The 27,733-nt window shown below is 37.5% G+C and overlaps 1 protein-coding gene across 3 annotated transcripts; it reads left to right on the top strand.

Moving 5' to 3' along the window:
• On the top strand, positions 1-26,016 carry ERI1 (exoribonuclease 1). Of its 3 annotated transcripts, none has more exons than XM_060653137.2 (7): positions 1-260; positions 4,832-5,010; positions 7,332-7,542; positions 11,296-11,379; positions 12,687-12,796; positions 14,726-14,840; positions 24,889-26,016. In XM_060653137.2, the coding sequence occupies exons 1-7, from the start codon at positions 153-155 to the stop codon at positions 25,129-25,131; spliced, it is 1,050 nt and encodes a 349-aa protein (XP_060509120.1). In that variant the 5' UTR covers positions 1-152; the 3' UTR covers positions 25,132-26,016. The 3 variants fall into 3 exon arrangements, with proteins under 3 accessions (XP_060509120.1, XP_060509121.1, XP_078301534.1); XM_060653138.2 differs by lacking the exon at positions 1-260 and adding an exon at positions 1,334-1,352; XM_078445408.2 differs by lacking the exon at positions 1-260 and adding an exon at positions 2,837-3,057.
• The last annotated feature ends 1,717 nt before the right edge of the window (positions 26,017-27,733 follow it).

Here is a 27,733-nt window from a genome sequence, read left to right as displayed (position 1 = left end):
TGGGAGGTGTCCGCTCGAGTTTGTGTGGCCGCCGCCGCGGGAACGCGAGCCCGGTAATTTTTCAACGGAGAAAGGCGAGGCTTTCGGGCTTGGCCGAGTGAGAGTGAGCGAGTGTCGGGCTCCGGCAGCTCTCTCCTTACGTGACAGCCGGCATGGAGCATGAGCGGAGCAAACAGCCTGGCAGCGAGGCCGTGGCTCCCGCGCGGCTGGAGTCGCCCCGGTCCGAGTGTGGGGAGGAGCCGCGGAACCCGAATCCTGAGGTGAGTCCGCCGCGCCCGTTCGTCGGTGCCCGGCCCTTCCGGACTCCCGCGCCCCTGCCTTCTAGGCTGTTCCGCAGAAACGTCAGCCTTTCGACTCCCAACCCCGGCCGCTCCCCCTGTTCCCATCCCCGGCGCCTTTCCTCGGGTTGGTTGTCTCCAGCCCCCCTGTCGCCCGAATTTATTCTCTGGCAATGTGATGTGAGGAAATAGTCAAGACGAGAAGTGTGTGAACTGTGGTTTTAGAAGTTCTGGGGGGGAATTCTGCTCTAAATACTCAGGACACGCTGTTGCTGTAGTCATTCTGTCTAGCCCTTTTAGGTAGGTTATGTTTTTAAAACTCGCACCATACGCTCTAGGCGTGTCATTTCTAGGACCCGAAGTCCATTACCCGCCCCCCGCCCCCCAGCCTTAACGGAGGGTGATTGCGCCTATTATCGGAGCTTTTTGCCCATTTGCTACCATTTTATATAGATATTCTACACGGCCGCTTTTCGTAGTGATTTTGACAGCTCACTGGTAGAACCCCGTACGGAGCAGAACTGTAAAGGCGGTCTCAAAACTTCCTTGTTCATCTCATTTGGCAGGTATACATTATTGGTAACTAGCGCTGCAGATTGTAAATAATCCTAATGCTGAAGTTGGCCCATTTCATTTGAGTAACGTATGTTGAGCACTTCATAGAGTGGGTACTTGCACGAGGCTTCCTTGCTCTTAACTCTTCCATCAACAGCCAGTTCTCCAAATAGCAGCTAGAATGATCTTTCAGTGACATGAATCTGATGTGTTTTTCCCCAGCTTAGTCTTCAGTTGGCTGCCCGGCAGGACCCGGCTCCTGCCTCCGTTGCTGACTTCTTCCCTTTTGCTGTCACAGCCCTTAGCTTCATGGGTTCTTTTATGGTGGATAGTCTTTCTTCTTAAGGATCTCTGATGCTCCCTTTGTTCTGCACGACCTTCTTTTGGGTTTTTTGCATAGCTGTCCCATTCTCCTTAAGATACACACTCCGAAAGGCCTTGGATGCTGCCTCTCTCTAACGAACCTCTTTTCCACCCACCTCCCTCTTCAGGCTGAGATGCTGTCAATAACATCGTCATGTAAGTTGGCTTCAAAATAATTGGATGTACTTCAGTATATTTTGAAAGTCTTCAAACTTTGAGATATAGCAACATAAGACTTAGGTCTGTGTTCCAAATTTTAGTGACTCATAGTTGTTAAAAACTTATTGTTGATACTATTTTTTTTTAATGTTTATTTATTTTTGAGAGAGAGAGACAGAGCATGAGCAGAGGAGGAGAAGAGAGAGAGGGAGACACGGAATCCGAAGCAGGCTCCAGGCTCTGAGCTGTCAGCACACAGCCCGATGCGGGGCTCGAACTCACGAACTGTGAGATCATGGTCTGAGTGGAAGTTGGCCACTTAAACCGACTGAGCCACCTTAACAGTTTTGTTTTGTTTTCCTGTCTCAGGCAAGCAAAGTATTTTGTTGGAACATTGCTAAATCCATTTTCATTATTCCTAATGTCAGTTGTTTTTGTTTTTTTTTTTTTTTTTTTTTTTTCAACGTTTTTTATTTATTTTTGGGACAGAGAGAGACAGAGCATGAACGGGGGAGGGTCAGAGAGAGAGGGAGACACAGAATCGGAAACAGGCTCCAGGCTCCGAGCCATCAGCCCAGAGCCTGACGCGGGGCTCGAACTCACGGACCGCGAGATCGTGACCTGGCTGAAGTCGGACGCTTAACCGACTGCGCCACCCAGGCGCCCCAATGTTTTTGTAAACTGATAGGTATTACATTTTCACATTTTTAACCAAGTAGGTACACCTTTCATCAGAACTCTTCTTTTGGAAGAATTTTAATCAGGCTAAATTATACTTCTAAGGTTTTGTTTTTTGTTTTTTTGTTTTTTTTTTTTTTTTAGCGTGTAGTTGTGGAGGCTGTTTGTTTCGTAGGTAATGCAGTTTTTTTGGCAATCATATATGAAAACATTTCCAAAATAACTATTTTCAAAATATTCTTGCTACAGAGAAAAGTTTCTTTTGATAAGCAGTTATCTTTTTATCTCACTGTTAAAACCTTTTCTTTCATGTTGAAATAACAAGTTGTGTTGAAAGGAAAACCTTTTAAGTTTCAAGCTATTAATCCCTTTCTCATCACAGAAAATGACAGCAATTTTGGAATACCTGTCTTGCAAAAGAAAATATGTAACTCAACTTTAAGTTCAAAAGCGTGGTAAGACAGTAAGCCTCTTTTTGGTATAAAAAGTTTTTCATAGTCACTTCCCATAGTGTATATGTTCTCTTATTTGAGATCATATAAATTGTACAGTCATTTATTTGAATACAGAAAAACTGCAGAAGGTCACAATACTGTGAAAATGAATATTCCTCTCCATAATATGGAATCTGCCCACACTTTTCTCATTATATGTCTGGTACTTTATGTGACCTGTGACAGGTGGACATAGACATTGGGGAGGATGTCATTGTCAATCTATTGTTTAGTAAAATAATTATGCATTTTACTAGATTTATAGTACATGCGGGTTTTTAATATTTTCTTTTTACTCCTTAGTGGGTTGACTTGAGCAACCTTCTTCAGAAACCATTAGTGTAGACCTTAAATTTGGGAGCAGACACTGATCACTGAGAACCAGACCTTCACGTGCCCTGAGCTTCATTGAAAGAGCTGGAGTTGGACCTGGGAGAGGAAGCAGATCTTCCTTTACAGAAATCATGATTTACAGCAGATTTAAGAGACCTTAGTGTTATTTTGGGTAATTTTTGTAGCTGCAGTTTTAGGTAAGAATTAAGCAAGTGAATCAGAGAGAGGACTTAGCCAAAGAATAAATTTGCTTAAATTGACTGAGCCATCTGTTTTGGTAGACAAACTGTTACTCATTGTTGACCTAAATTTTAACCCGACTGAAGATGGAGTTTAAAATTCACCGCAAGTTTAAAGACAAAGGATAAATTATCCTGATTAAATTCTAGCAATAAAGTAGCCAGGTATTGTAAATTTAATGTATTATTGAAAACTAATTATTTCCATAGCTTTAGTAAAGTTTTTTAACCATTTGTCAACAAGGAATTTCAATATAGTTATTCTTCAGTAAATGGACAATTTACACATTGGGATTTCTGATCTCTTCCTCTGAAGACATAGGAATAATTCTTGAGTGCTCTAGCATAGTACCTAGCATTACATTTCTAGTAAATGTGTGTTGTATTAAACACACATTTGAGAGCTTTGAGCGAGAAATAGTCCCTGAACGTTTAGGATTAGTGCTAAGTCAGGGAATTTGGCCTGTCCATGGTTATTCCCTCTTAACCTGTAATTAGTTCTTATGGGGACAATGTAGTAAATTATGACTAAATTAACAGACTAATATGGATTAATGCTAAGTACCAAAGTTTTTTTTTTTTTAATTAAGTTTATTTTCTTGTTAGTGGGTTTTTTTTTTTTTTTTAACGTTTATTCATTTTTGAGAGAGAGAGTGCAGGGTGGGACAGGAGTGGGGGGAAACCACCGCAGGGCTTGAACCCACGAACCATGAGATCATGACCTGAGTTGAACTCAGATGCTCAACTGACTGAGCCATTCAGGCACCCCAGTACCAAAGTCTTCTTGAAAATTCTGGAGCATACCTAATATTTGTAACATTGCATGTGGAAAATTGTTAACTTATAAATGGAACTTTGAAACTTGGCATATTAATAACTTTGAACTACCTGTGGAGTGATTACATTTGGGTTCAGTTTTTTCTTAACACAGAGTTTGACTTAAGGAGAGGAAAGATTTATGATACACTAACTGTAGTTCTTCAGAATAATTGGTATATATGTGGGTTTGGGAAATTGTGTGTTTTGAAGCTGAATACATTTCCTTCTTTGCTTGGGGTTCTAAGAGATTATGAACTAGGTTTCTGTATAGTCCCTTTTGTTTTTATATTGGTCAATTCTGTTAACTTAGTGAAATGAAGTGAGGTTAAAAAATTCTGAGGATGTCACTGACTTATACATGCACAATGTTGTAAAAGTTCTTTTAAAAATTGGTTTGTTTAGAAATTTTAGAATGTTTGTGAAAAGGTCTGTTCTGTAGTCTATGATGGTAATAAAGTTCCCATTAATAGCCATGGTGGTATGGTAGGTGGCATGGTGTTGGGAGCCCGATACACATAATCTCATTTAATCTTTATAATAACCTTGTTTAAATACTGTTTACCATTACCAAATACCAAATGCGACTTGGAATAGTTATTATTCTTTATTTTATAGATAAGGAAACTGAAGATCAGAGGCTAGTAAGTATTCAAGGTCATGCTGCTAGTAAATGGTCAGCTGGGGCTCTGTAGTGAAGTGCTCCCAGCACTGGTGCTATTTTTATTTAGCTTCATTTCCTTTAAGAAATCTCATGACTCAGAAGAGAGCAGGGTAAATCGTATTGGAAACATGTCTTCTTTCTATGCACTTTTCGTTGAACATGTAGTAATGAATAGGCCTCAGGAGTTTGAATCTTTAAGATGTTTGTATTAATTATAAGCTTATCTATATGTATATATATTTTTTTTGGTAGAAAAAGCAACAATGTAGATTTGATGGCCAAGAAACCAAAGGATCTAAGTTCATTACCTCCAGTGCAAGTGATTTCAGTGACCCAGTTTACAAAGAGATTGCTATTACGAATGGATGCATTAATAGAATGAGTAAGGAAGAACTCAGAGCTAAGCTTTCAGAATTCAAGCTTGAAACCAGGTAATTAACGATAACTTTTTAAAAATACAGAAGTAGTATATGCTTATCCTAGAAAATCTTGAATACACTGAAGAATTAGCCAATCATCTGTAATCCTACCATAAAGAGATAACCATTATTAACAATTCACATAGTAGCTACAATTTTCATTCTTGTAAGTGAATCTTTATGTGCACCTTTGATTATTTATGGCAGTGTCTTGGCCAGTAGGCTAAGAGTGCTGAGTCAACAACCGTGAGTATTTTGACAGTCTACCTACCAGCAATGTACAGAAGTAGCTATTTTATTGTACTAAATATATTTAAAATTTTTTTAGTTGCTCACTTGGTTGATGGTTAATTACATCTTACTGAGATTGGATATATATATATATATATATATATATATATATATATGCACATATTTTTTTTTTTTATTTTGTCCACTTGTGTTATTTTTATAAAGAGGGTTTCTTTGAAACCAAGTAATTTAAAAAAATTATTCACCTATCAGGAAATATGTTTTTTTCTGTTTTAGCTTTTAAAAATATGCAGAATGATAGCATGCATTATATTGAACTGGATATTGAATGAGAAAACAATGCAGCTTAGCCAACTGTGTGTGTGTGTGTGTGTGTGTGTGTGTATCTTCTGTGAAGTGTATACACTCTGTGTTTAGTAAATTTTTGCAAAACAAATCACTTTCTGTTGACTTGGAGCTTGGAGTAGGAATGAATGACCTTTGGAATGCAGAATTTTGATAGTTAATTGTCAGCATCAAGAAAAGAATGGACTGCATGCAGTAGGTGAAAATGGTTATTGTTTCTGGGTCCTCATTATCTTTTTTTTCTTATAAGCAATATTTATCCTCTGTTTTAAAGTTAATTTATTTTTTTGAGAGTGAGATAGAGCATGAGTTGGGGAGGGGCAGAGAGAGAAGAAGAGAGAGGATCCCAATCAGGCTCTGCACCATCAGTACAGAGCCAGACGCAGGGCATGAATCCACGAACTGTGAGATCATGATCTGAGCCGAGATCAAGATATACTCAGGTGCTCCCATTTTGGTAATTTAGAAAATCTAAAACAAATAAACATATTAAAACATTCTGTCTTAAAACAACAAACTGGTTAATTATCAATATTCTCATGAATAGGATTCTTTTTCAGTGGTAGTTTGGGAAGGAAAGTAAAAGGTTAAATTAAAAAAAGAATTTTAACGTATTTATTTTTGAGAGACAGAGACAGAGTGTAAGCGGGGAAGGGACAGAGAGAGAGAGAGACCCAGAATCCGAAGCTGGCTCTAGGCTCTGAGCTGTCAGCACAGAGCCCGACATGGGGCTGGAACCCATGAACTGTGAGATGATGACCTGAGCCGAAGTCAGAGACTCAACTGACTGAGGGCCCCCGGGTGCCCCTAAAATTTTTTTTTTAATAGTTATTAGTGATGTGTCGAAAATACCTTAGTTGTCATTGCACACTGGCTACAGTTTAGGTCCTTTTATTTTTACTGCCATTTTGTATTTGTAAACCATTAATAGGACTCAAACAAGTAACACTGAAGGAAGTCTGAGCACTAGTCATGACTTTTAATTTTTAGAAGTGAAGTACATACTGTTTGAGGTACATGACCACCATTACCAGTGATTGTTATCTACTTAGTACAATTTTTTCTCCACCCACTATTTGTAGAACATATATTTTGAAAATATCTGTAATCTTCTAAGTAAAATTCTATCCATGGTAGATTAAGAAACCTTCCAATTAAGAACCTATTGAGTATGGCTGTTCTTCTGGACATGGTTTACACTAGGGTATCTTCCAAATGAGTTTTCCTAGCTAGTAGACATTCAACTTTATATGCAAGGCTCATAATGCTTTCTTATTCATATGGGTATTTTAGTTGTCTAACCTATAAAAACCAAAAAGATAACATAAATATTCCATTTACCTGAATTTTCTTACTCTGAAATTTGTGTTTGGCCTGTAGAATAGTTCAACATTAATTTCAGTTGTTGTATTATGTATATCATTTTGGTATAAGGCAGTATGGCTATATAGGCAGTGTATGCTAACAAGGTGTATGGCTTGAAATACCGGTATAGGAGAAATGCTTTTATGTACTACAAAAATGAAAAGTTACTTCTGAAGGAAAATATTCTGTGTTACATTTGATTTTAATTCTTTGCTAACTTAGCCTTAAGTCTTGCTTTCTTTACATTTATTCTAGTTAATATTTGCTAAATTATGCTGTGACTGCCAGTTCAGTCCTTTGCCAGCAGGTAAGAGTTCAGATTTTTGATTGTAAAACTCATCTAAGAGTTAATTTTTTTTTTCTTTCCTTAGAGGAGTAAAGGATGTGCTAAAGAAAAGGCTGAAAAACTATTACAAGAAACAGAAGCTGATGTTGAAAGAGGGCAATTGTGCTGACAGTTACTATGACTACATTTGTATCATTGATTTTGAAGCCACTTGTGAAGAGGGTAACCCACCTGAGTTTATACATGAAATAATTGAATTTCCTGTGGTTTTACTGAATACCCATACCTTAGAAATAGTAAGTGAATTGTTACATTTTGATTTTTCATTTTTAGCTGCAGCTATTCTGGTGTTCTCTAGTAGAGCAGGGATCTCATTTTATGTACTAATTTTTTTAAATTTTTTTTTTTAACGTTTATTTATTTTTGAGACAGAGAGAGACAGAGCATGAACGGGGGAGGGTCAGAGAGAGGGAGACACAGAATCTGAAACAGGCTCCAGGCTCTGAACTGTCAGCACAGAGCCCGATGTGGGGCTCGAACTCACGGACTGCGACATCATGCTCTGAGCCGAAGTCGTTCGCTCAACCGACTGAGCCACCCAGGCGCCCCTCATTTGCTATTTTAAAGCTAGAATTAGAATTTAAAAGTGGGCTCTTGGCTCTTGTTGTGTACTATGTATCAGCTTGATTAATAGAAAAGCTGTAATGAAATAATTTCAGAGGCTACTTCTCTCCTTTTCCAGGAGCTAAAATTACATTGTTTTTTTTGTTTGGTTAGAACACATATCTGGCTGGACATCAGAATCTCTTAGGGAGTTAAAAAAAAAAAAAAAAATGCCTGGCCCTCATCCCAGAGATTCTCATTTAGTTGTTCTGTGGTGGGGCCCCTGACATCAGCATGTTTTTAAAGCTTCTCAGTTGACATGCAGTCAGGATTAAGAACCACAGCTGTGGACTCCTATAGGCTCTGATCTCTAAAAATGGCAAATTACAGAAATTGCCTTTCAACTTAGAACTGGCCGTCTTTCTGGTGAAAAGTTTAGGGACATATGGCACTCGTAACCTTGGCTTTGAGCCATATAATATATTGGCTCTGTACTATTGGTTGTCACTGTCCTATTCGTTCTGGAAGTCGGAAGGAGTTCTCCAAAACACTACTATTTGCCTTGTAAAATCTGAGCAAACATATCATAACATCTCATCTGTCTAAAAGTTACTTCTCTTCCATTGCCAGTAGCCACCAAAACGTTGGGAGCAAGTATAAAAGGCTTGTGTATAAAAATGCATACATTTTTTTCTTAGTGTTATTCAGAATCTCTTTTAGTTATAATCAGCCTGTTTATATAATTTCCTTGCCCAAGGAAGATGGAAGTCCGTAAATTAAAAGGAAAAATGACTGCTACGACTGTAATAATCTTGCATAACTCACTAGATTCCACTTTATCTTTCTTACTCAAATTTACTGCTCTAGCCTTTCTCTTCCCTCATTGAGACATTAATGACTTACTGCTTTTTACTGTATTGTTCCCGCCACATACGGACATGTTATTTTTCACACCATAAAAAGCTTTTACTTGATTCCACTTCCCTGCCAGCTACCCCATTTCTTTGTTCTTTTCTGGTAAGTATCTTTGAGAAAGTTAGGTACTGCTGTTTCCTCCCATTCTCTCTTAAACTCCCACCACTGTGGGTTTAAGTTAGGTCTTCAATCCTATCCCTCCACTAGCATCATTTGTTAGTGTCATCTCTGACTCTCATTCTAAATGCTGGTATAATTGACCACTCTGTCCTTGAAGTATTTGCTGCAGGTGACTGCCAGTACACCTCATTCTCTTAATTCGTCTCCATCCTCATTGGGCTCCCTTCCAGTTTCCCTTGCTGGTTCCTTCTTTTCTTCATAGCTCCTAATATTGGATGCCCCAGGGTTCAATGCTAGGTCCTGTTCTCCCTACAGATCCTCTCCCCTAATCCCATCTACTTTCAAAGCTTTCAGAAATTGTCTGTATGCTAATGACTCCCAACTGTTTATTTTCAACCTGGACATCAATCCCAAATCCAGGCAGCTTATTTAATATCTCTGCTTGGACATTTAAACAGACCTCTTAACATGTCCCAAAGTGAATTTACTCTCCACCTGTTGTGTGTTCAGCTTTCCCTAGCTTGAGTGATGGCAATTCTTATTTACTCAGTTCAGAAACCTTGGAATCATCCTGGACTCCTCTGTTTCTTCCCATCACACATCCAGACCAACTCCGGTTTGCTCTGCCTTCAAAATTCATCTAGAACCCAGCCACTTAACTGCATTCCTGTGACTCTAGTCTGAGCCCCAATAATTTCTTGTCTGGATTTACTGCGTTCACCATCGAACTGGTCTCTGTTTCTGTCCTTGTCTCCTAAAGCAAGTCTCAACATAGTGTGCGGAGTGATCCTTATAAAATAGAAGCCATTTTCCTTCTTTGGCTCTTTCCCATCTTCCCTTCAGTGGCTCTTCTTTTAACTCAGAAAAAAGCCATATTCCTTAACATGATCTGGCCTCTCACCACCTCTGATCATGCCATATTGACCTGCTTGCTGTTTCTCAGAGATACCAGGCATGTTCCACCCCCTCACCTCCAGGGCTTTAGTTCTAATTCCTTTCTTCCAGAAGTCTTGCTGTTTATTCCTCCCTCCTACACTCCCTCTCTTCTTTCCAGTCCTTCCTTGGTTCTCACCTTCTGCATAAAGGTGATGATCTATTTAATAGTCTAGCTGAAACCATCCCCCACACCCAATTTTTCTGATCCTGCTTATCTGCTCTACTTTAATTTTTAATTCCCCTGATCATTTGATAACTTACTATGTAATCTGCTTAAGTGGTTGCTAAATATTTGCTCATCGAGTGCATAATTCTCTGGTAATCATTCTGATAGAAGTGAATGAAGTTTTTTATTAATGGTATATTTGATACTACCTGCTTGTATTGAGAAGGGAAGTTGCAGCATATTTTTGAAAGATTTTCATTGAAAATTATGAAAATATTGATACTTAAAAGGATAGAGCCTTCATTTATCTGAGAAATTCAGTTAAGTGGACTTTTTCTTTCTGCAATGCATTTGGTAAGTAAAGAGCATCTAACTTTTAAAGTTCAGACATTCTTTGCTGTTGTTGAATGTTGCTCTTTGACAAGAGTTAACCTTTACAACTCATTGGCTTAATGTACTAATGTGAAGAAAGAATTTATTAGGAAATGGAACATTTTTCTTAATTTTTTGAGTCTTCTGTCACACACAAAAAGTCTTTTTCTCTGTATCTACCTAGTATTAGCGATTGCTGCCTTTAGGCTTCAAAATTATCCTTAAGTTTTAAAAGTGACTTAGCATGTTCTTGTTTAGGGAGGCAGTGTTGGGCTAGAGGAGAAAGCGCTTGGAGGTCTGAGCTTAATGGTAACAGTACCGGCCTTATGAGCTCACAGACTTGTTGGGAGCAGATGAGAAGGCAAGCATGAGAGCTTCTCAAAGAGGATAAAAATGGCTACAAAAATATAGTATTCTTGCTCTTTAAACTACTACATCTCATGTAGTTCAATTTTGATTATTAGATTTCAGTTTAATGGAATCAACATAAAAATAAAGACTATTCAAGAGTAAATGAGAGAGCAGTAATCTAGAACTAATTTATTATAACTAAAGATTGGCATTTTTTTCAAAGAGTTTACTATTATTTAAAAAGCTGGTAGCATCTTGAAGTTGAGGTTGCATTATTAAGCTTTACAGTTTCAAATAGTACAAACAAAATTATCAACATTTTGCTTCTCAAGATAATGTGTAAACTGGTTTGAAGGCTTGCTTTCAGATACTTGTTTTATCTTAAAAAAATTTAAACTATGAAGCATAGTCAAAATTAGAGTGCTTTGGGAGTAGAGAATTATCCTGAAATGGTTAAAATTCTAGAAAGGGTTATGTCATAAGCACCTATAAAATTATAGTCTCCTGTGGCTTAATATTTCATGTACCTTGTGTCATGTATCTGAAGTCATAGAAAATACTTTAACTTGCTCTCCTTTCCTTGTAGGAAGATACATTTCAGCAGTATGTGAGACCGGAGATTAACACCCAACTTTCTGATTTCTGCATCAACCTAACTGGAATTACTCAGGTTCTAATTCTATGTTCTTTTTTCTAGAGTTTGAAAGAGGTTCTGAAATTAGGGTTGTATTTCATAGTTTAAAAAATTATTATTATAAACAACGTACTTACTTGATAAAGATTTTCCATATTATAATATGAAAAAAGTAGGAAAGCAAATTTTATACCTGGTAAAATCTTTCTAGCCTTTCCTCTTAAGGACTGGCAATGATGAATCTAAAGGTTTAATTTTTTTGATCATTGGTAGAATAATTGTTACCATGCTGGACTTGGAAGTTTTAAAATATATCTGTTTATAACCTGACCTTCTATATAGGTTAATGTTTTATTAGGTCTCTGATCTTTTTATTGTGTTGTAATGTGTTAGGGCCTTTGTTTAGTTAGTTCCCTTATTCATTTACTCATTCACTCAACAAGTATTTGAGTGCTTCCTGTAGTATTTGCCAAGGTACCTGGGACACAGAGATAGTTAAGTCAGTCTCCTCAGGTCACTCGACAGTCTGTATTCAGGAGGACAGACAGACTAAACCAGTGAGTGGTGACAATATTGTTAAGACTAATGAGCAAGTCGTTGTTTTATCAGGGTAGTATGGGCATCTTATGACAGAGGGAATGGAGGGCTGTCCTGTGCCAGACTTCCTCAAGTTAGTGAACTTGGGCTGAATCATGATAGGTCAATAGGCAGGAAAGAATGGCTGGGCATTTCACGTGTGCATGGTAGGACTGTCAGTAGTTGGGGATGGTCAGGTGTGCATGAGCTAGTAAGAAAGTGGTCAAAAATGCAGCTAAAGTGGTAGAAAATACAGCTACAGTGGTAGGCGAGGGAGGCCAGGTCATGAAGAGTCTTGTGTGTCTTTTTATCCTGAAAGCCTTGGGGAACGTTTGCAGGATTTTAAGTACGGAAGTGATGTGACGATCAACTGAGGAAGCTCAGTCTGGCAGCGGTGTGTTGTCTGTTGTAGAAAGATCTGAGCTTTGAGATAGGGAGACCGTGTTGGAGGGCTGTGGCTTGTAGCTGGGAGATTTCCCTTTTCTCCACTCCGGAGAATTAGTCAGCCACTAGGTTGAGGCCTTAAAAAAAGGAGAACCACTGGGGATGATCTTAAATCTTCATTTGGGGAGGATTGTAAACAATCTTTAATTATCTTAAAAATGCAACGTTAGGTGGATCTCAGCCAAGGAAGTCACGTAGAGTTTAAAATACCATAGATGAGACTTTCTCTTACTGTTCCTTTCTCTTCAACGTTTGTGTCTGAGTATTTGTAGGACTCCATGTAGCTACTCTGACTTTTATATATTTTACTTTTATATCCTCAGGATCAGGTAGACAGAGCTGATACCTTCCCTCAGGTACTAAAAAAAGTAATTGACTGGATGAAATCGAAGGAGTTAGGAACAAAGTATAAATATTGCATATTGACAGATGGGTGAGTATTTAGCAAAATTATCTTTTGTAATTTCCTTTTTAAAGATAAAAGATGTTCATGTTCATTTAATGTTCAGAATAACCACAAAAAGTATTATTTACTGATAGTTCTGGGGTCTCCCACAAGAGACCATATTTTTCTCACATTCTTATCTCTACTTAAACTTTGAATCCTAGGGACCAAAGAGAGGAGGGAAAGCAATGGTAACAGTCTAATCCAGGACTAGAAGACTAGGGAAGGATAAGTGTTAATGTGTAAAACTAAAATGACCTTTTTATCATGACACTTCCTTGCTCAAAGAAGTCCCAAAGCTTCAGTCTGGCTTTCAAGCCAGACCTGAAGCCTGTGTATCCTAATCCACCTGCCATTCTTTTCCACTGTGGTCATGCTGGCCCATGAACCATATGGTGTGTCCCTTGTGCACTTTTTCATGCTTTTCTTCTACTAGAAGGCTCTCTTCCTTTACTACTTTATTAAGCCCTTCTGTTTTACTATGCATACTTCAACTCATACTGATTTTTGGTTTTTTGGATATCTCATAGGCTTTATATATGTACCATTTGTGTTGGCATCTAAATATTCTGATAGACTTAAACTTTATTTATGTAAGACTTACGTGTGCAAGGTGATTAAAAATCCTTTCAGGGTAAGGACTTGGGCTACTTGATATAATCTTCCATAATGCTTACTGTAGTCTGAACTCAAAATTTTGTGTGCTCAAAAAGCATTTGTTAGATGAAAAATTTAGAGGGAAGATCAGAAAGATTAAAACAAGGATTACAGGCATTGTGCCAAGGCAGCTCCTAAAGGATAGTGCTATTAAGATTGAAGAAGAAAGTCCTAATCGACTTCTGTTTCAAACTGTGGACAGATTGCACACTAAAACGGAGATGTCACTTACATAAAGGGTTTAGTGACCCTTAACATAGGAAAAAAGCACTGAGTATAGTCACATTATAATTGTGTTTAAAAGTAGAAATTTGGGAAAATGTTGATGGACCTCTTCAGAAATCTGTTGATTTTGAATGTGAATGAGCAATGTGCCTGCCAAAGTATATAGGTGTTTTTGTCATAACACAGTATGTGTGATTCTGTAAAAACCTCACATTCTGGGACATAGCTCATACCTCCAGAAATAATTTGGACCACGCAGGCAAGCAGTTCACATTAAGTGGAAGTTGCCTCAGAGGATATTACAAATGCACAGAAGCAATAGGATCCTGGGGACAAGCACTCGTTTTTAATTTTTTAATAATATACTTGAAAGTACTGTTGGCAGTACAGCAGCTGAGTTGAGAGTTTTTTCTTTCCTGCTGAAGGTTATAATTTCTACAGCTATTGTCCCGATTCCTTTTTTCCTAGGAAAAACCATGTACAAACCAACACAACGTCCATATTGTACAATCAGTATTTTCCTACTTAACTACATAAGTTGATTAGTGTTGTAGAAACATATGCTGTAACACAACAAATTGTATTCTAACCCCTGAATAGCTACTTTCTTCTCTTTGAAATATTTTGTTCATTTGTTTTGTTTCAAAGCACACCCTCAAAGAACTTCCTAATATGATAAACTTGCCATTAAAAGTAAGCTTAGCAGAATTATTTTTGGCTTATGAAAAAATAATTAGCAACATAGAAGTCTGCCCAAGTAATCAGAACCATGAAAATGGTCATGATGAGCCTAGTAAGAATTAGTCAGTTTGTGAGAAAAATTTAATATACCTGACTTGTACTTTTCTTTGTTTTTTTAAAGTTTATTTTTGAAGCAGTATTTTGGAGGTAGAGAGGTTAATTTTGTAAGTTTGATATATGTGAATATCAGCAAGAAAGGGGATGTGTAAATCAAAAACAAATAGAATGATTTTACTTGTAAGAACAGTATGGTATTCATTTCATTGTTTTTCACCCCTGTTTTTATTTTACAAGTTCGTGGGATATGAGTAAGTTCCTGAATATTCAGTGCCGGCTAAGCAGGCTCAAATATCCTCCTTTTGCTAAAAAGTGGATCAATATTCGAAAGTCATATGGGAACTTTTACAAGGTAAAAATTTTCATTTTATTGATTATATTGCTCTTGATAAACTTATTACATTTTGCATGTACATCACATTGTGATTTACTAGGTGCTTTTCACAGGAAAAGGCAATATACCTATGTTACTTACTATCTAAACATGAATATGATCATGATCTTATGAATTTAGAAAGTTGAGCTGTTTTTCTTTAAATCTATTACCATTATTTGAATAGGTTAATTGTATATACATGCTCTTCAGTAACAGAGGTTTGAAACTATAGGGGTATTTAATGTGTGAATTATTTGTGGAACAAATGCTCCCCACTGAATTTTAATTTTATCAGAGTTAATGCATAGGTGTAGTGTAAATTTTTAAAAGTAGTATTACAAGGCTTATGACAAGTGGCAGTCATCCACTCTGGCCCTTACCGGCACTGGTTCCTATTCTCCTAAGGCAGACAATTTCAACTTTTTGTAGCTCTTTCTTCCAATATTTACCTTCATACTTTTAAATGATAGGTTAATGCTATTTGTTGAATTTTCGGTTTGAGGTATCTCTTGAGTTCCTGCAATGGAAGATGAAGATTTAGCTCTGTGAAAAAGCCACAGTACCTGCATGTCCTTCCCCTCTGTGTGTCTTCCTAATTAGTTACATTATCTTTGTAATCAAATTATTCCTAGGTGCTTCTGTTCTTGTAACACTAGAGACTTCACAACTTCTCCCCAGATTTAACAAGTGCCTCCTTCAGTCGTTATCCTATTACTTTCCATTCAAACTGTAGACTGCTCCCCAGTACTCAGAACACTCAGGTGCCCTCCAGTGTTCGTTTTCTCTCTCTCTCTCCCTCTCTCCCTCCCTCCCTCCCTCCCTCCCTCCCTCTCTCCCTCTCTCCCTCTCTCCCTCTCTCCCTCTCTCCTTCTCTCCTTCTCTCCTTCTCTCCTTCTCTCCTTCTCTCCTTCTCTCCTTTTTCCTTGGAGATTACCTGCCTGGAACTTTTAATCCTGTTCTAATTTGAACTTTTTGTTTTTCAGGCTTTTTCTAAAATCATCCTAGGAGATTTTTCTTTTTCTTTGCTTCTCTATCACATGTAAGACCTTGTGCTGTCTTCTTTCTTCCTTTACAACCTCATTTTGATGAAGCACATCCTAGTTTCATGAGAAAAGGCGCTTTCCCTTAAAAACATTTTTTGTGGTTTTGACATTTTTTAAAGCTGAGAAGTGTACATACAGAAGAGTGGAGTTTTTTTTAAAGTGAAATCCCTTGTAACTTCCGCTCACTCAACCCCTTTTCTTCTTCCCAGAGCCCCCTACCCCACAGTCCATACTTTCATGGAAATCATTTTCTTGTTTTTCCTTACAGTTTTACTGTTTATATGTACATCCGTTATACTTTTGCCTGTTTTTGAACATGTTTTAGCATCGTGCTGGCTGTATTGTTCATTTTGCTTTTTTCCCCGGCATTATGTTTGAGATTCATCGATGTCATGTATGTAGCTGTTGTTAACTTTATTGCCATGTAGAATTTCATTGTATGAATATCAGGAGTTTGTTTATCTGCTCTATTTGACTGGTCATTTGGGGTTTTTATGAACAGTGGTGCTATAAACATTCTTACGCATGTCTTCTGGGGCTTCTTTGCGCTCATTTCTCTAGGGTCTAAACCTACGAGTAGGATTGCTTGTTGTAGGATATGTGCATCGTTGATGTTAGGTAATGCAAAAATAGTTTTCTGAGGGGGTTGTACCAATTTGCACTCTCCCCAGAAGAGTAGATGAGTTCATAATTGCTCCACGTCTTTGCCAGCATCTGGTGTTGCCAGACATTTTAAGTGTTTACAAATCTGGTGGATGTGGGATGCCATCTCATTAAGGTCCTAATATGCATTTGTTTAATTGCTTCTTAGGTTGAGCTTGTTTTCCTATGATTATTAGCCATTTGAATTTATTTTGTAAAGTTCCTGTTTAAATCTTCCCATTTAAAAAAATTGAGTAATCTGGGGCGCCTGAGTGGCTGAGTCGGTTGAGCATCCGACTTCAGGTCATGATCTCGTGATTTGTGGGTTCAAGCCCCACATTCTGCTCTGTGCTGACAGCTTGGAGCCTGGAGCCTGCTTCAGATTCTGTGTCTCCCTCTCTCTCTCTTCCTCTCCCCCACTCACCTGCACGCCCTCTCAAAAATAAACATTAAAAATTGGGTAGTTCTTCTGTAACTGTAGATTATAAATTGTGGTTGCGTATAGATATTTATTTTGGATACTAGTCCTTTGATTATATTTGGTGTTTTTTTACTTCTTTGTGAATTTAGCTTTTCACTCATTTTATGATTTTTCAAAAAAACTTTTTTTATGGAAAATTACAAATGTATACAAAAGTTGACAGGTATAATGAACCCTCGTTACCCAGTTTGAATAGTTATAATCTCATGGCCAACCTTGTTTCATCTGTATCTTCGCCTGCTTACCCCTTTCCTTACTCTATTGAAGCAGATCTCAAACTTTATTTTCATTTGATCTGTAAACATGTTGTTATGTAATTCCAAAAAATAAGGAATTCTTTTGAAAAGCATAACCACCATACCATTATCACACAGAAAAACCAACAGGAATTCCTTAATGTTCTCAAATAGTCATAAATATCATAGTTTTCTTTTTAAATTTAATTAGCTTTTTAAACATAGTCGAAACATAGTCGATATCGATGTTATATTAGTTTCAGGTGTACAACATAGTGATCGGATAGTTCAGTACATCACCCCCTGCTCACCATGATCCGTGTTACCATCTGCTAGCATACAGGCTTATTACAGTGGTATTGACTGGTCCCCGTGCCGTGCATTTCATCCCTGTGACTTCCTTTATGCTTGGGAGTTGGTACCTCTTAGTCTTCTTCACCTTATTTTTTTCTTCTACTTTTTGTGTTTTGAATCAGAATAAGGTCCACACATTTATAGTTGGTTGACATGTCTCTTAAATTTTTTAATCTCTAATTAAATTCCTTTTCCACCTGTTTTTCTCTCTAACAATTGTTTTATTTTATTTTTAAGAAACAACCATTTGTCGTGTAGGTTTTCCCACTGTCTGCATTTTGCTAATGTGATAATTCAAATGTGTCTCTATGCTCTGTGTTTTATGTAAATCTGTAGGGTCTTGGGCCCTTTTTTTTTTTTTTTTTTTTTTTTTGCTGTACCTCAGGTGACAATGCATTCTTATATTAGGACATCTTTGTCAAACCTTTATTTATTCCAAGGATAATTATTAATAATTTAATAATTAATTAAGCCATAACATAATTTTTAAGTCTGCATAAAAATATCTATTGTTCACAATACATTAGAGTGTTCAGAAAGTTGCAGATATATTAAGGCAATAACATTGCCAGTGCTCTTTTTTTTTTTTTTTTAAGTTTATCTTTGAGAAATAGAGACAGAGTGGGAGAGGGGCAGAGAGAGAGACACACACAGAATCTGAAATAGGTTCCAGGCTCTGCGCTGTCAGCACAGAGCCTGATGCGGGGCTTGAACTCATATGCTGTGAGATTATGACCTGAGCTTAAGTCAGAGGACCAACCGAGTGAACCACCCAGGCTCCCCACTCTTTTCTTTTTAATACATTTTTTAAAGTTTATTTATTAATTTTGAGGCAGGGGAAGGGGCAGAGACAGAGGGAGAGAGGGTCCCAAGCAGGCTCTGTGCTGTCACTACAGAGCCGAACGCTGGGCTCGAACTCATAACTGTGAGATCATGGTCTCAGCTGAAATCAAGAATCAGATGCTTAAGCAACTGAGCCATCTAGGCACCCAACCAGTGCTCTTTTGAGTACAGAGTAATATTTCTTTGTGAATCTGTATATGTTGACCAGTTTATTAGGCTGCTCTTTTCTATGTGGATTTCTTCTGTTCATAAATTTATTGACTGTGATGCCAATTAGTGTAAGTTGAGGAAACTTAACATTTATCTTTTTAAAATGTTTCCTTCTCTGCCGTCCCCCCCCCCCCCCCCCCCCATATCCAAGCAGGCCTAAAAGTCTTAGCACAAATTTTTACTATATAGGAGTCTAACAATGTATGGTCTTTGGCAAGTACAAAGTATTCTTTTTTCCAGGGGCACCTGGGTGGCTCAGTTGGTTAAGTGTCTGACTCTTGGTTTCAGCTCAGGTCATGATCTCATGGTTTATGAGTTCAAGCCCTGACTCAGACTCTTCGCGGACAGTGCAGAGCCTGCTTGGGATTCTCCCTCTCTCTCTCTCTGTCCCTCCCCCGCATGTGTGCTCTTTCTCCCTCTCTCTCAAAGTAAATAAACTTAAAAAAAAAACAAAAAAAACAAGTATTCTTTTTTTTTTCTTTTAAAACCAAAAATTACTCTTTATCCAGCCTTTCTTAGGAGTGGAGATAGATAGATCTCTAAATTTGAAATTAATCTCTTTCCTTTTCATAAATTAAAAAATTCATAAGGCAAACATAATACTTTTCTGTTTAATAACTGGCTGAAACTTAAAGTGGGTTTGAGTTTTCTATGAGTAGGCTGAAACAATACGGATACAAATACAGCCTACAGACACAATTTTATACAAGATTTTGGAAAATAAAAAAGCTTATTTCTGCGTGGCATGATCAGACTCAAGTGTAGGTTTAACTCAAAAATATGCAGACATGTTAGTTTTTAATTTCTTTTCTAGTTCTTTATACACATTAAATGTCATTTTTGAAATAAAAGGATGAAGCACATTGGTAAGGTGATAGCTGTTTGTTTTCGTTCTTTTGTTTTTGTCTTTCTTTTTCCTGTACAAATACTCAGTTCTGGTTAGGATTTGAGACAAGCTTGCATGGATTTCGTATTCCACTGAAATGAGACAGCTTCTGCGCTCGCTCTTCATATTGTTAAATAAGAAGAGGTTTATTACTCACACATATAAAAGGTTGAAAGCTGCAGTGAAATATTCGTTGCTTTTCTGTGAATGACTGGACCCTCTTCTTTGGCAGAAATCCACAGCTATTCTTTTTTTCTTTTTAAATTTATTTAGAGAGAGCACAAGCAGGGGAGGGACAGAGAGAGAGGGAGAGAGAGAATCCCAAGCAGGCTCCTCACTGTCAGCACAGAGCCCGACTCAGAGGTTCAGTCTCACAAACTGCAAGATCACGACCTGAGCCAAAATCAAGAGTTAGACGCTTAACCAACTGAGCCACCCAGGCGCCCCTAAATCCACGACTATTCTAAAGGCAGATCAGTAAATCTCTTCTCTAGTGTACAGACTGTACATTACAAAGCTCTTTTCAAAGTGAAGTTCTGTGGCTGAGCAGAAGATTCTAAGAAAGGGTTTTTTACCTAGTCACCCTCTGGTGTTGAAAGGGAGGAAAAATACTGTCTAATTTTCTACAATTTGTCCAGATGGCTTACATTAAGTCTTGAGACTTGCTAATAGCTTTTCTCACTGTCAAGCCTAAGCAAAAGTGTGAACATTGGCAGTTTTTTTGCAATATGATTTTCCCAAAGATTCACTTTTCCTTGAAATCCAAGAATCTTACCACTTGAAGTTAAGGGTTTTCTCCAGGGTCTTATCTTGTTGAATTAGTTTATGTGATGAAAATGTCTAGGCTAGTTTCTGCAGCTCTTCTGCAAACCAGTCAGCAATTTCTGGCCTACCACTTTCCTGCCATTCACCTTCCAAGTCAGTCACCGTGCTGAGAACTTCTTGCCAGGCCAGAGAATGCGTGAGGTTTATGTGCTCTTTACCCAGGTTCTCACACAGCTCTTCAGTTTTAGACAGGATTGAGTGAATTGGCCCTTGTTTAATAGAGCTGATAATTTTTTTTGGCACAATCCCTGATTTTTCATGTTACCTCTGATTTATTTTGTGGTAAAATAGGCATAGCATAACAATATGCACCATTCTGACCATTTTAACTGTACAGTTTAGTGAAGGGTGGACATTCATATTGTCATGCAGCCATCACCACCATCCATTTGCAGAACTTTTTCATCTTCCAAAACAGAAACTCTATACTTTTTAAACAGTGACTCCCTGTTGCCCCTTCCTCCAGCCCCTGGCAGCCACCATGCCACTTTCTCTGTGAATTGTACCGCTCTAGGTACCTCATATGAGGGAATCTTCCGGTATTTGTTTTTTTTGTGACGGGCATATTGCACTGAGTGTAATGTCTTCAAGGTTCGTGTGTGCTGTGGTAGGTGTCAGAATTTCCTTCCTTTGTAAAGCTACGTGATAATTCCATTGTTTGAGAAGTTGTTTGAGAAGTTCTTTCCTTTTGAAGGCTGAATAATATTTCATTATATTTTTAGACCACATTTTGTTTATCCATTCATCTGTTGATAGACAGTTGGGTTGCCTCCACCTTCCGGCCATTGTGAATAATGCTCCAGTGAACATGCAGGTGCAAATAACGGAGTCCCCGCTTTCAGTTCTTTGGGCATATACCTAGAAGTGGAATTAGATCATACAGAAATTCTATGTTTAATTTTTTGAGGACCTCCCAAATGGTTTTCCATAGTGGCTGCCCCATTTTACATTGTCACCAGCCATGCACAGGGGTTTCAGTTTTTCTGTATCCTTGCCAGCACTTATTTTCCATTTTCTTTTTTTCTCTTTTTTATGTTTTTTATGTTCTGAGGCAGGGGATATAGAGAGAGTGTGCATGCTCCATTGGGAGAGGGCTAGAGAGTGGGGGGTGGAGGGTGGAGGGTGGAGTGGGGGGTGGGGGCAGAGGATCCAAAGTGCGCACTATGCTGACAACACAGAGCCCGACAGAGGGCTCGAACTCACAAACCCTGAGATCATGACCTGAGCCAAAGTCTGACACTTAACCAAATGAGCCACCCAGGCACCCCTCTTTTTATATTTTTAAATGATGGCTATGTAATGGGTATGAAGTGGTATCTCACTGTGGTTTTGATTTGTATATTCAGAATGATTAGTGATGTTGAGCAGTTTTTCATGTGCTTATTGGCCAGTTGTATGTCTTTGGAGAAATGTCTGTATAAGTCTTTTTGCCCATTTTGAAATCATGTAATTTTTTTTTTTATTGTTGAGTTTTAGGAATTATTTGTATATTCTGGATATTAATCCTTTTTCAGATCTATGATTTCCAAATATTTTCTTCCATTCTGTGGGTTGTCTTTTGCTATTGGTAGTGTGTCCTTTTATATACGAAAGTTTTAAATTTTTATGAAGTCCAGTTTATCGAGTTTTTCTTTTGTTGCCTCTGCTTTTGGGTGTCATATCCAAGAAACCATTGCCAAATCCAATGTCATGTAACTTTTCCCTTAGGTTTTCTTAGAATTTTGTAGTTCTGACTCTTTCTTAGGTTTAGTCTTTGATCCATTTTGAGTTAATATTTTGCTAGTGACTATACTGAATCTGTAGATCGTGTTAAGTATTTCTGATTATTTAGCAATATTAAATCTTTCAATTTATGAACATGTCTCCCCATTTAATGTATGTTGTCTTTAATTTCTTTCAGCAACATTTTGTAATTTTCAATATACAAGTCTTTCACTTCTTTGGTTAAACTTTTTTATTTATTTTTTGCTCTGAAATGGAATTTTTTTCTTAATATCCTTTTTGGATTGTTCATTATTGTATAGAAATACAACTGATTTTTTAAGTTTATTTATTTTGAGAGAGAGAGAGAGAGAGAGAGCACGTGCAGGCATGAGCAGGGGAGAGGGAGAGGGAGAGAGAGAATCCCAAGCTGACAGCGCAGAGCCCTATGCAGGACTCGAACTCACGAACCGTGAGATAATGACTGAAATCCTGAGTCAGACATCTAACTGTCTGGGCCCCCTGGGCTCCATGCAACTGATTTTTTGTGTGCTGGTTTTGTATCCTGTGACTTTGCTGTCTTTGCTTATTAGTTCTGACAGTTTTTTGGTGGAATCTTCAGAATTTTCTAAATAAAAGATCACGACACTTGCAAACATAGATAACTTTTTCCTTTCCAGTGGAGATGCCTTTTATTTTTTTTTTTTTTGCCTACTTATTCTGGTTAGAACTTCTGATACTGTTTTGAATGGGGAAAGTGGGCATCCTTATCTTGTTCCTGATCTTAGAGGGAGAGCTTTCGGTCTTTTCACCATTGAATATAATGTTCACTGTAAATTTTTTATATATGGACTTTGTTATTTTGAGGTAGATTTCTTCTCTTCCTACTTTGTTGAGAGTTTTCATCATGAAAGGGTGTTTAATTTTAACAAATGCTTTTTCTGCATCAATTGAGATGATCATGTGTTTCTTTTTTCCCTTCATTCTGTTAGTGTGGTTTTTTTACATTGGTTGATTTTTGTATGTTGAACCATCCTTGCTTTCTAAGACTAAATCCCACTTGTTCATGGTGTATAATCCATTTAATATGCTGCTCAATTTGGTTTGCTGGTATTGTTGAGGATTTTTGCATCAGTATTTATAAGGGATACTGATCTGTAGTTTTCTTGTAGTGTCTTTGGCCTCCATATCAGGATAATGCTAACCTCATCAAGTGATTTAGGAAGTGTTCCCTCTTCGGTTTTTTGCAAGAGTTAGAGAAGGATCAGTGTTAATACTTCTTTAAATGTTTTTTAGAATCCACCAGTGAAGCCATCTGGTCCTGGGCTTCTCTTGGTTGGGAGGTTTTTGATTACCAATTCTGTCATCCTCCTTACTTATTGTAGGTCTGTTCAGATTTTCTGTTCCTTAACAATTCAGTCTTGGTGGGTTGTGTGTCTAGGGATAGTCCATTTCACCTAAGTTGTTCAGTGTGTTGGAAAAATTATTTTTGGAAGCACATTTTCTAGGTGATATTTAGTGAAAGGACCAGAAGGTGATAATTCCAGCTAAGGATAATTAATGATGTTTATCATGGTTCTTTTATATCATTTACTTTGTGATTCTCCTAATAACCCAGTGAGTAAACAGGATAACTGTTAGTCTTATTTTATTTTTTAAAGTTTATTTTTGAGGGAGAGAGAGCACACACGTGAGTGGGGGAGGGGCAGAGAGAGGGAGCAAGAATCACAAACAGGCTCCACGCTCATCACCTAGCCCAACCCGGGGTTTGATCTCACGATTGTGAGATCCTGACTGACCTGAGTGAAATCAAGAGTCAGGTGCCTGACTGAGCCACCCAGGTGCCCCTACTCTTATTTTACAGATAAAGAAGCTGAAGCCCCAAGATGTTTAGGTGACATAGCTATATAGACTACACAATGTAAAACTTAACAGATCTTCCCAGTAGTGATATACAGAAGGTAGAATGGTGCTTCTCAAAAGTGGAGGGGCATATTGAAATTTGGGGTGTGAGATTTTTATATTTATCAAGTATTTAAATAAATTTAAATATTTATATTTAAGTAAGTTGAAAAGTATCACATGATAATGTCTTTCATTCTTGATCTTCATCATTGTTTTTTTAAGTTTATTTTTGAGAGAGACGGAGACAACGTGAGTGGGGGAGAGGGAGAGAGAGAATCCCAAGCAGGCTCCGTGTGGCCAACACAGAGCTCCATGTGGGGCTCAAACTCATAAAACCACAAAATCATGACCTGAGCCAAAACCAAGTCAGACACTCAACTGGCTGAGCTACCCAGCCGCCCTGATCTTTGTTGTCTTTAGTCATAGAAAGGCTAGATTTTTTTCAGTGTATCCACTGAAGGAGTCTATCAATTAAAATAACACATTACAGTAAAATACCATACAAAAGAATGTTTGAGTTCAAATGGTAGAGCTTTAACTTAGATGTCTAAAACAATACATTTCTCCACCTCCGCCCCCCTCCCCAGGGAATGAATGAATGAATGAATGAATGAGTGAATAAATAAATAAATAAATAAAACAATACATTTCCTTTCATAAATGATTTGTCAGATTACAAAACTAGATTCTTTAGATGTCTTGAGGATTCTGTTTATATGTATTTTCATCTATAACTTCATTTTTTTAAGCTCTGAAGGTTTGAATTATTTGCTCCATTTAACCAAGAGTATTTGCCCTTTGCCTAACTTTAACTATTACTGTTAATTTTCAATTTCTTATTTTTCACAGTGATTTATAGAATACTAAAGAATTATTTACTAAGCTATTTATTTTTCAGGTTCCTAGAAGCCAAACCAAATTAACAATAATGCTTGAAAAGCTAGGAATGGATTATGATGGGAGGCCTCACAGTGGTCTTGACGACTCTAAGAACATTGCCCGAATAGCAGTTCGAATGCTTCAAGATGGATGTGAACTCCGAATTAATGAGAAAATGCATGCAGGACAGCTAATGAGTGTGTCTTCCTCGTTGCCAATAGAGGGCGCTCCAGCTCCACAAATGCCACATTCTAGAAAATAACAACATTTTTGCCCTTTGCCCATGGATCATTCACTCTAACTGGAGTTGCTACAAAGAGGTAGCAGATGAATACTTATTGAATTAGTCATGCAGTGCAAAATTTGAGCACCTTAAACATTTAAACTCTTACTACAGTTACAGTTATATATAAATGTATGTGAACAGATTCTGTGGAGAGGGCGTATTGAATTTTTTTGTCACCAGCACTTTTAATATGAGCAGTATTTGTTACACAGTAACAGTTCCTGCTTAGAAGTGAATTTTGTAATTTAAGGTGTCCAAGATGTGTCCCTTTTGGTTTTAAAATGCGAACGCTTTATTGGCTCTTCCCTTGAATGTCCTATCTTACTGATGTTAAAATATATAATGTATTTCTACATTAACATCATTAGATCAAGTCATTTCTTACAGTGCAGAAAAGATTGGAAGGCCTTATCTAGCCTTTGGGTTTTAAGAATATCATAGTCCTTTTGATTTTTGAAATCTATATGTGAAGTTCACCTGTGCATAGTGAATTTCATAAGGTACTTGGTACACATACCTGCCCACATTTCTTTTCAGTTTATAATTGGAAGACTTGTGTGTTAGATTATAGGGCCTTCTTAAAAGTTCAGTTACTGGTGAGATTAATGGAAAGTCAGAGGAAAATACCATTTCAAAGAGTTTAAGGGCTGTACCTCAAACTTTGTAACATATAAACATATCAGTGGGTTTTTCTTAACTTGGTTTTTTGGTTCCCCTCCCTCTTGTGACTTATATCTACCCTAATTCTTAAATCTAAAAGACCATGCTTTGAAATAGACTAAAAATAAGGGTCACCACTTAATTTTGCATTTGTATTCAACACTATGAGTAAGGTTAATAAAGTCAAATAATGGTTTTTAACATCTTATGTTTTTATTAAAAGTTGATTTTACATAGTGAGTACCACTGTTAATTCTTAACTAATTCTAAAAACGTAAGTGTGTTCATGGGGTTGAAAAAGCAACTTTTATCTCGAAGCTAAAAATGTTTTCTGAATTGAATTTCCCCCTATAGCTTTCATGGAACAATTTACTTCTTTTCTTTTACTTTCTATTAGTAATTATGATGCCACTTTATTTTAATGATTTACATATTAATTAAATGACTTTTGTAGAGGCTTCCAATACTGGTGATTGGAAAAAAGGAGGCATTTTTCTCAGTCTGAGAATTGTCTCCAGAAAACTATAGAAGGAATGAGAATTCTGCCTTTGAGTAGTAGTTAGAATAACAAGTGGATAACAAGGCATAAGGGAATATGATGTCCTTAGACACACTGATATGGGTTATAGTAAAAGAAGGAAATGTAGATGTTTTAGATTTATGCTGTAAACTTTGAGGATGAAGTGGATATATGCTGAGATTTTTGTGAATCCCAAGTAGTGCCATATAACATACCATAAAGAATTACTGAAAATTTCCAAGAATTTCCTTCGTACCTTGCTGAGTTACAGGGCCAGGGCAGAGTAGTAGACAATAGCAAATCACTATTGAGGTGTGAATGCCAGGAGGTCCACTGGCACATATTTTAGGTGATTTTTTTCCACATAGCCACCTTACTGTAGAATTCAAATTTCATGTCATAGCAAAACCATAATTATCTTTTGCCAGCTTCTGTTGCTCATCAACAGCTGAAATTGCAATTGGGAAATCTGAGAATGGCAAAGAAACATTACTCTCTTGTTTTGTTTGTTTTTAAATTTTTTTAAGCTTTATTTATTTGGAGAGAGAGAACATGAGCAGGGGAGGTGCAGAGGGAGGGAGAGAATGACATAGGGGCTCAAACTCACAAACTGTGAGGTATGACCTGAGCCGAAATCAAGAGTCGGACGGTTAACTGACTGAGCCACCCAGGCGCCCCTGTTTGTTTTTAAGTCAGACTTCTAATTTCTTTGTCAATTTTTCTTTTTTTGTAAAATAACCCAAGTACTGGCAAACTTGTATTTCTTTTTAAGACCTTTAGCACTATAAACTCTCAATATCCCTTGGGCTTAGTCTGATATTTTATTTGGTGATGCTTTACTTTTCTCATTTTTTAAAACTATTGAGGAATAATTGGCAAATATAAGTGTATATATGTAAAGTGTAGGTGTGATGATTTGATAAACATTGTGGAATGATTACCAAGATCACATCACCTCATATAGTGAACTTTTTGTTGTTTTTGGTGAGAATGTTTAAGGTCTACGCTCAGAAACTTAAAAAAAAAATTTTTTTTTAAATGTTTACTCATTTTTGAGAGAGAGAGAGAAACAGAGCATGAGCGGGGGGCGGGGGGGGGGGGGGTGCAAAGAGAGAGGGAGACACAGAATCCGAAGCAGGCTCCAGGCCCTGAGCTGTCAACATAGAGCCCGACACGAGGCTCGAACTCCTGAACTGTGAGATCATAACCTGAGCCGAAGTCAGACTCTCATGTGACTGAGCCATTCAGGCGCTCTACCCCGACTCTCAGAAACTTTGAAGTACACAATATTGATTTAACCATAGTCAGCATGCTGTACATTAATTCCTCAGAACTTCTTATAACTGAAAATTTCTACCCTTTGGCATATATTACCCCATTTCTTTCATCCCTAGCCCT

The sequence above is a fragment of the Panthera onca genome, chromosome B1 (genome assembly GCF_046562875.1).
Source record: "Panthera onca isolate mPanOnc1 chromosome B1, mPanOnc1 haplotype 2, whole genome shotgun sequence".
Lineage (NCBI taxonomy): Eukaryota > Metazoa > Chordata > Mammalia > Carnivora > Felidae > Panthera > Panthera onca.
This window is presented reverse-complemented; position numbering and strand designations above follow the sequence as displayed.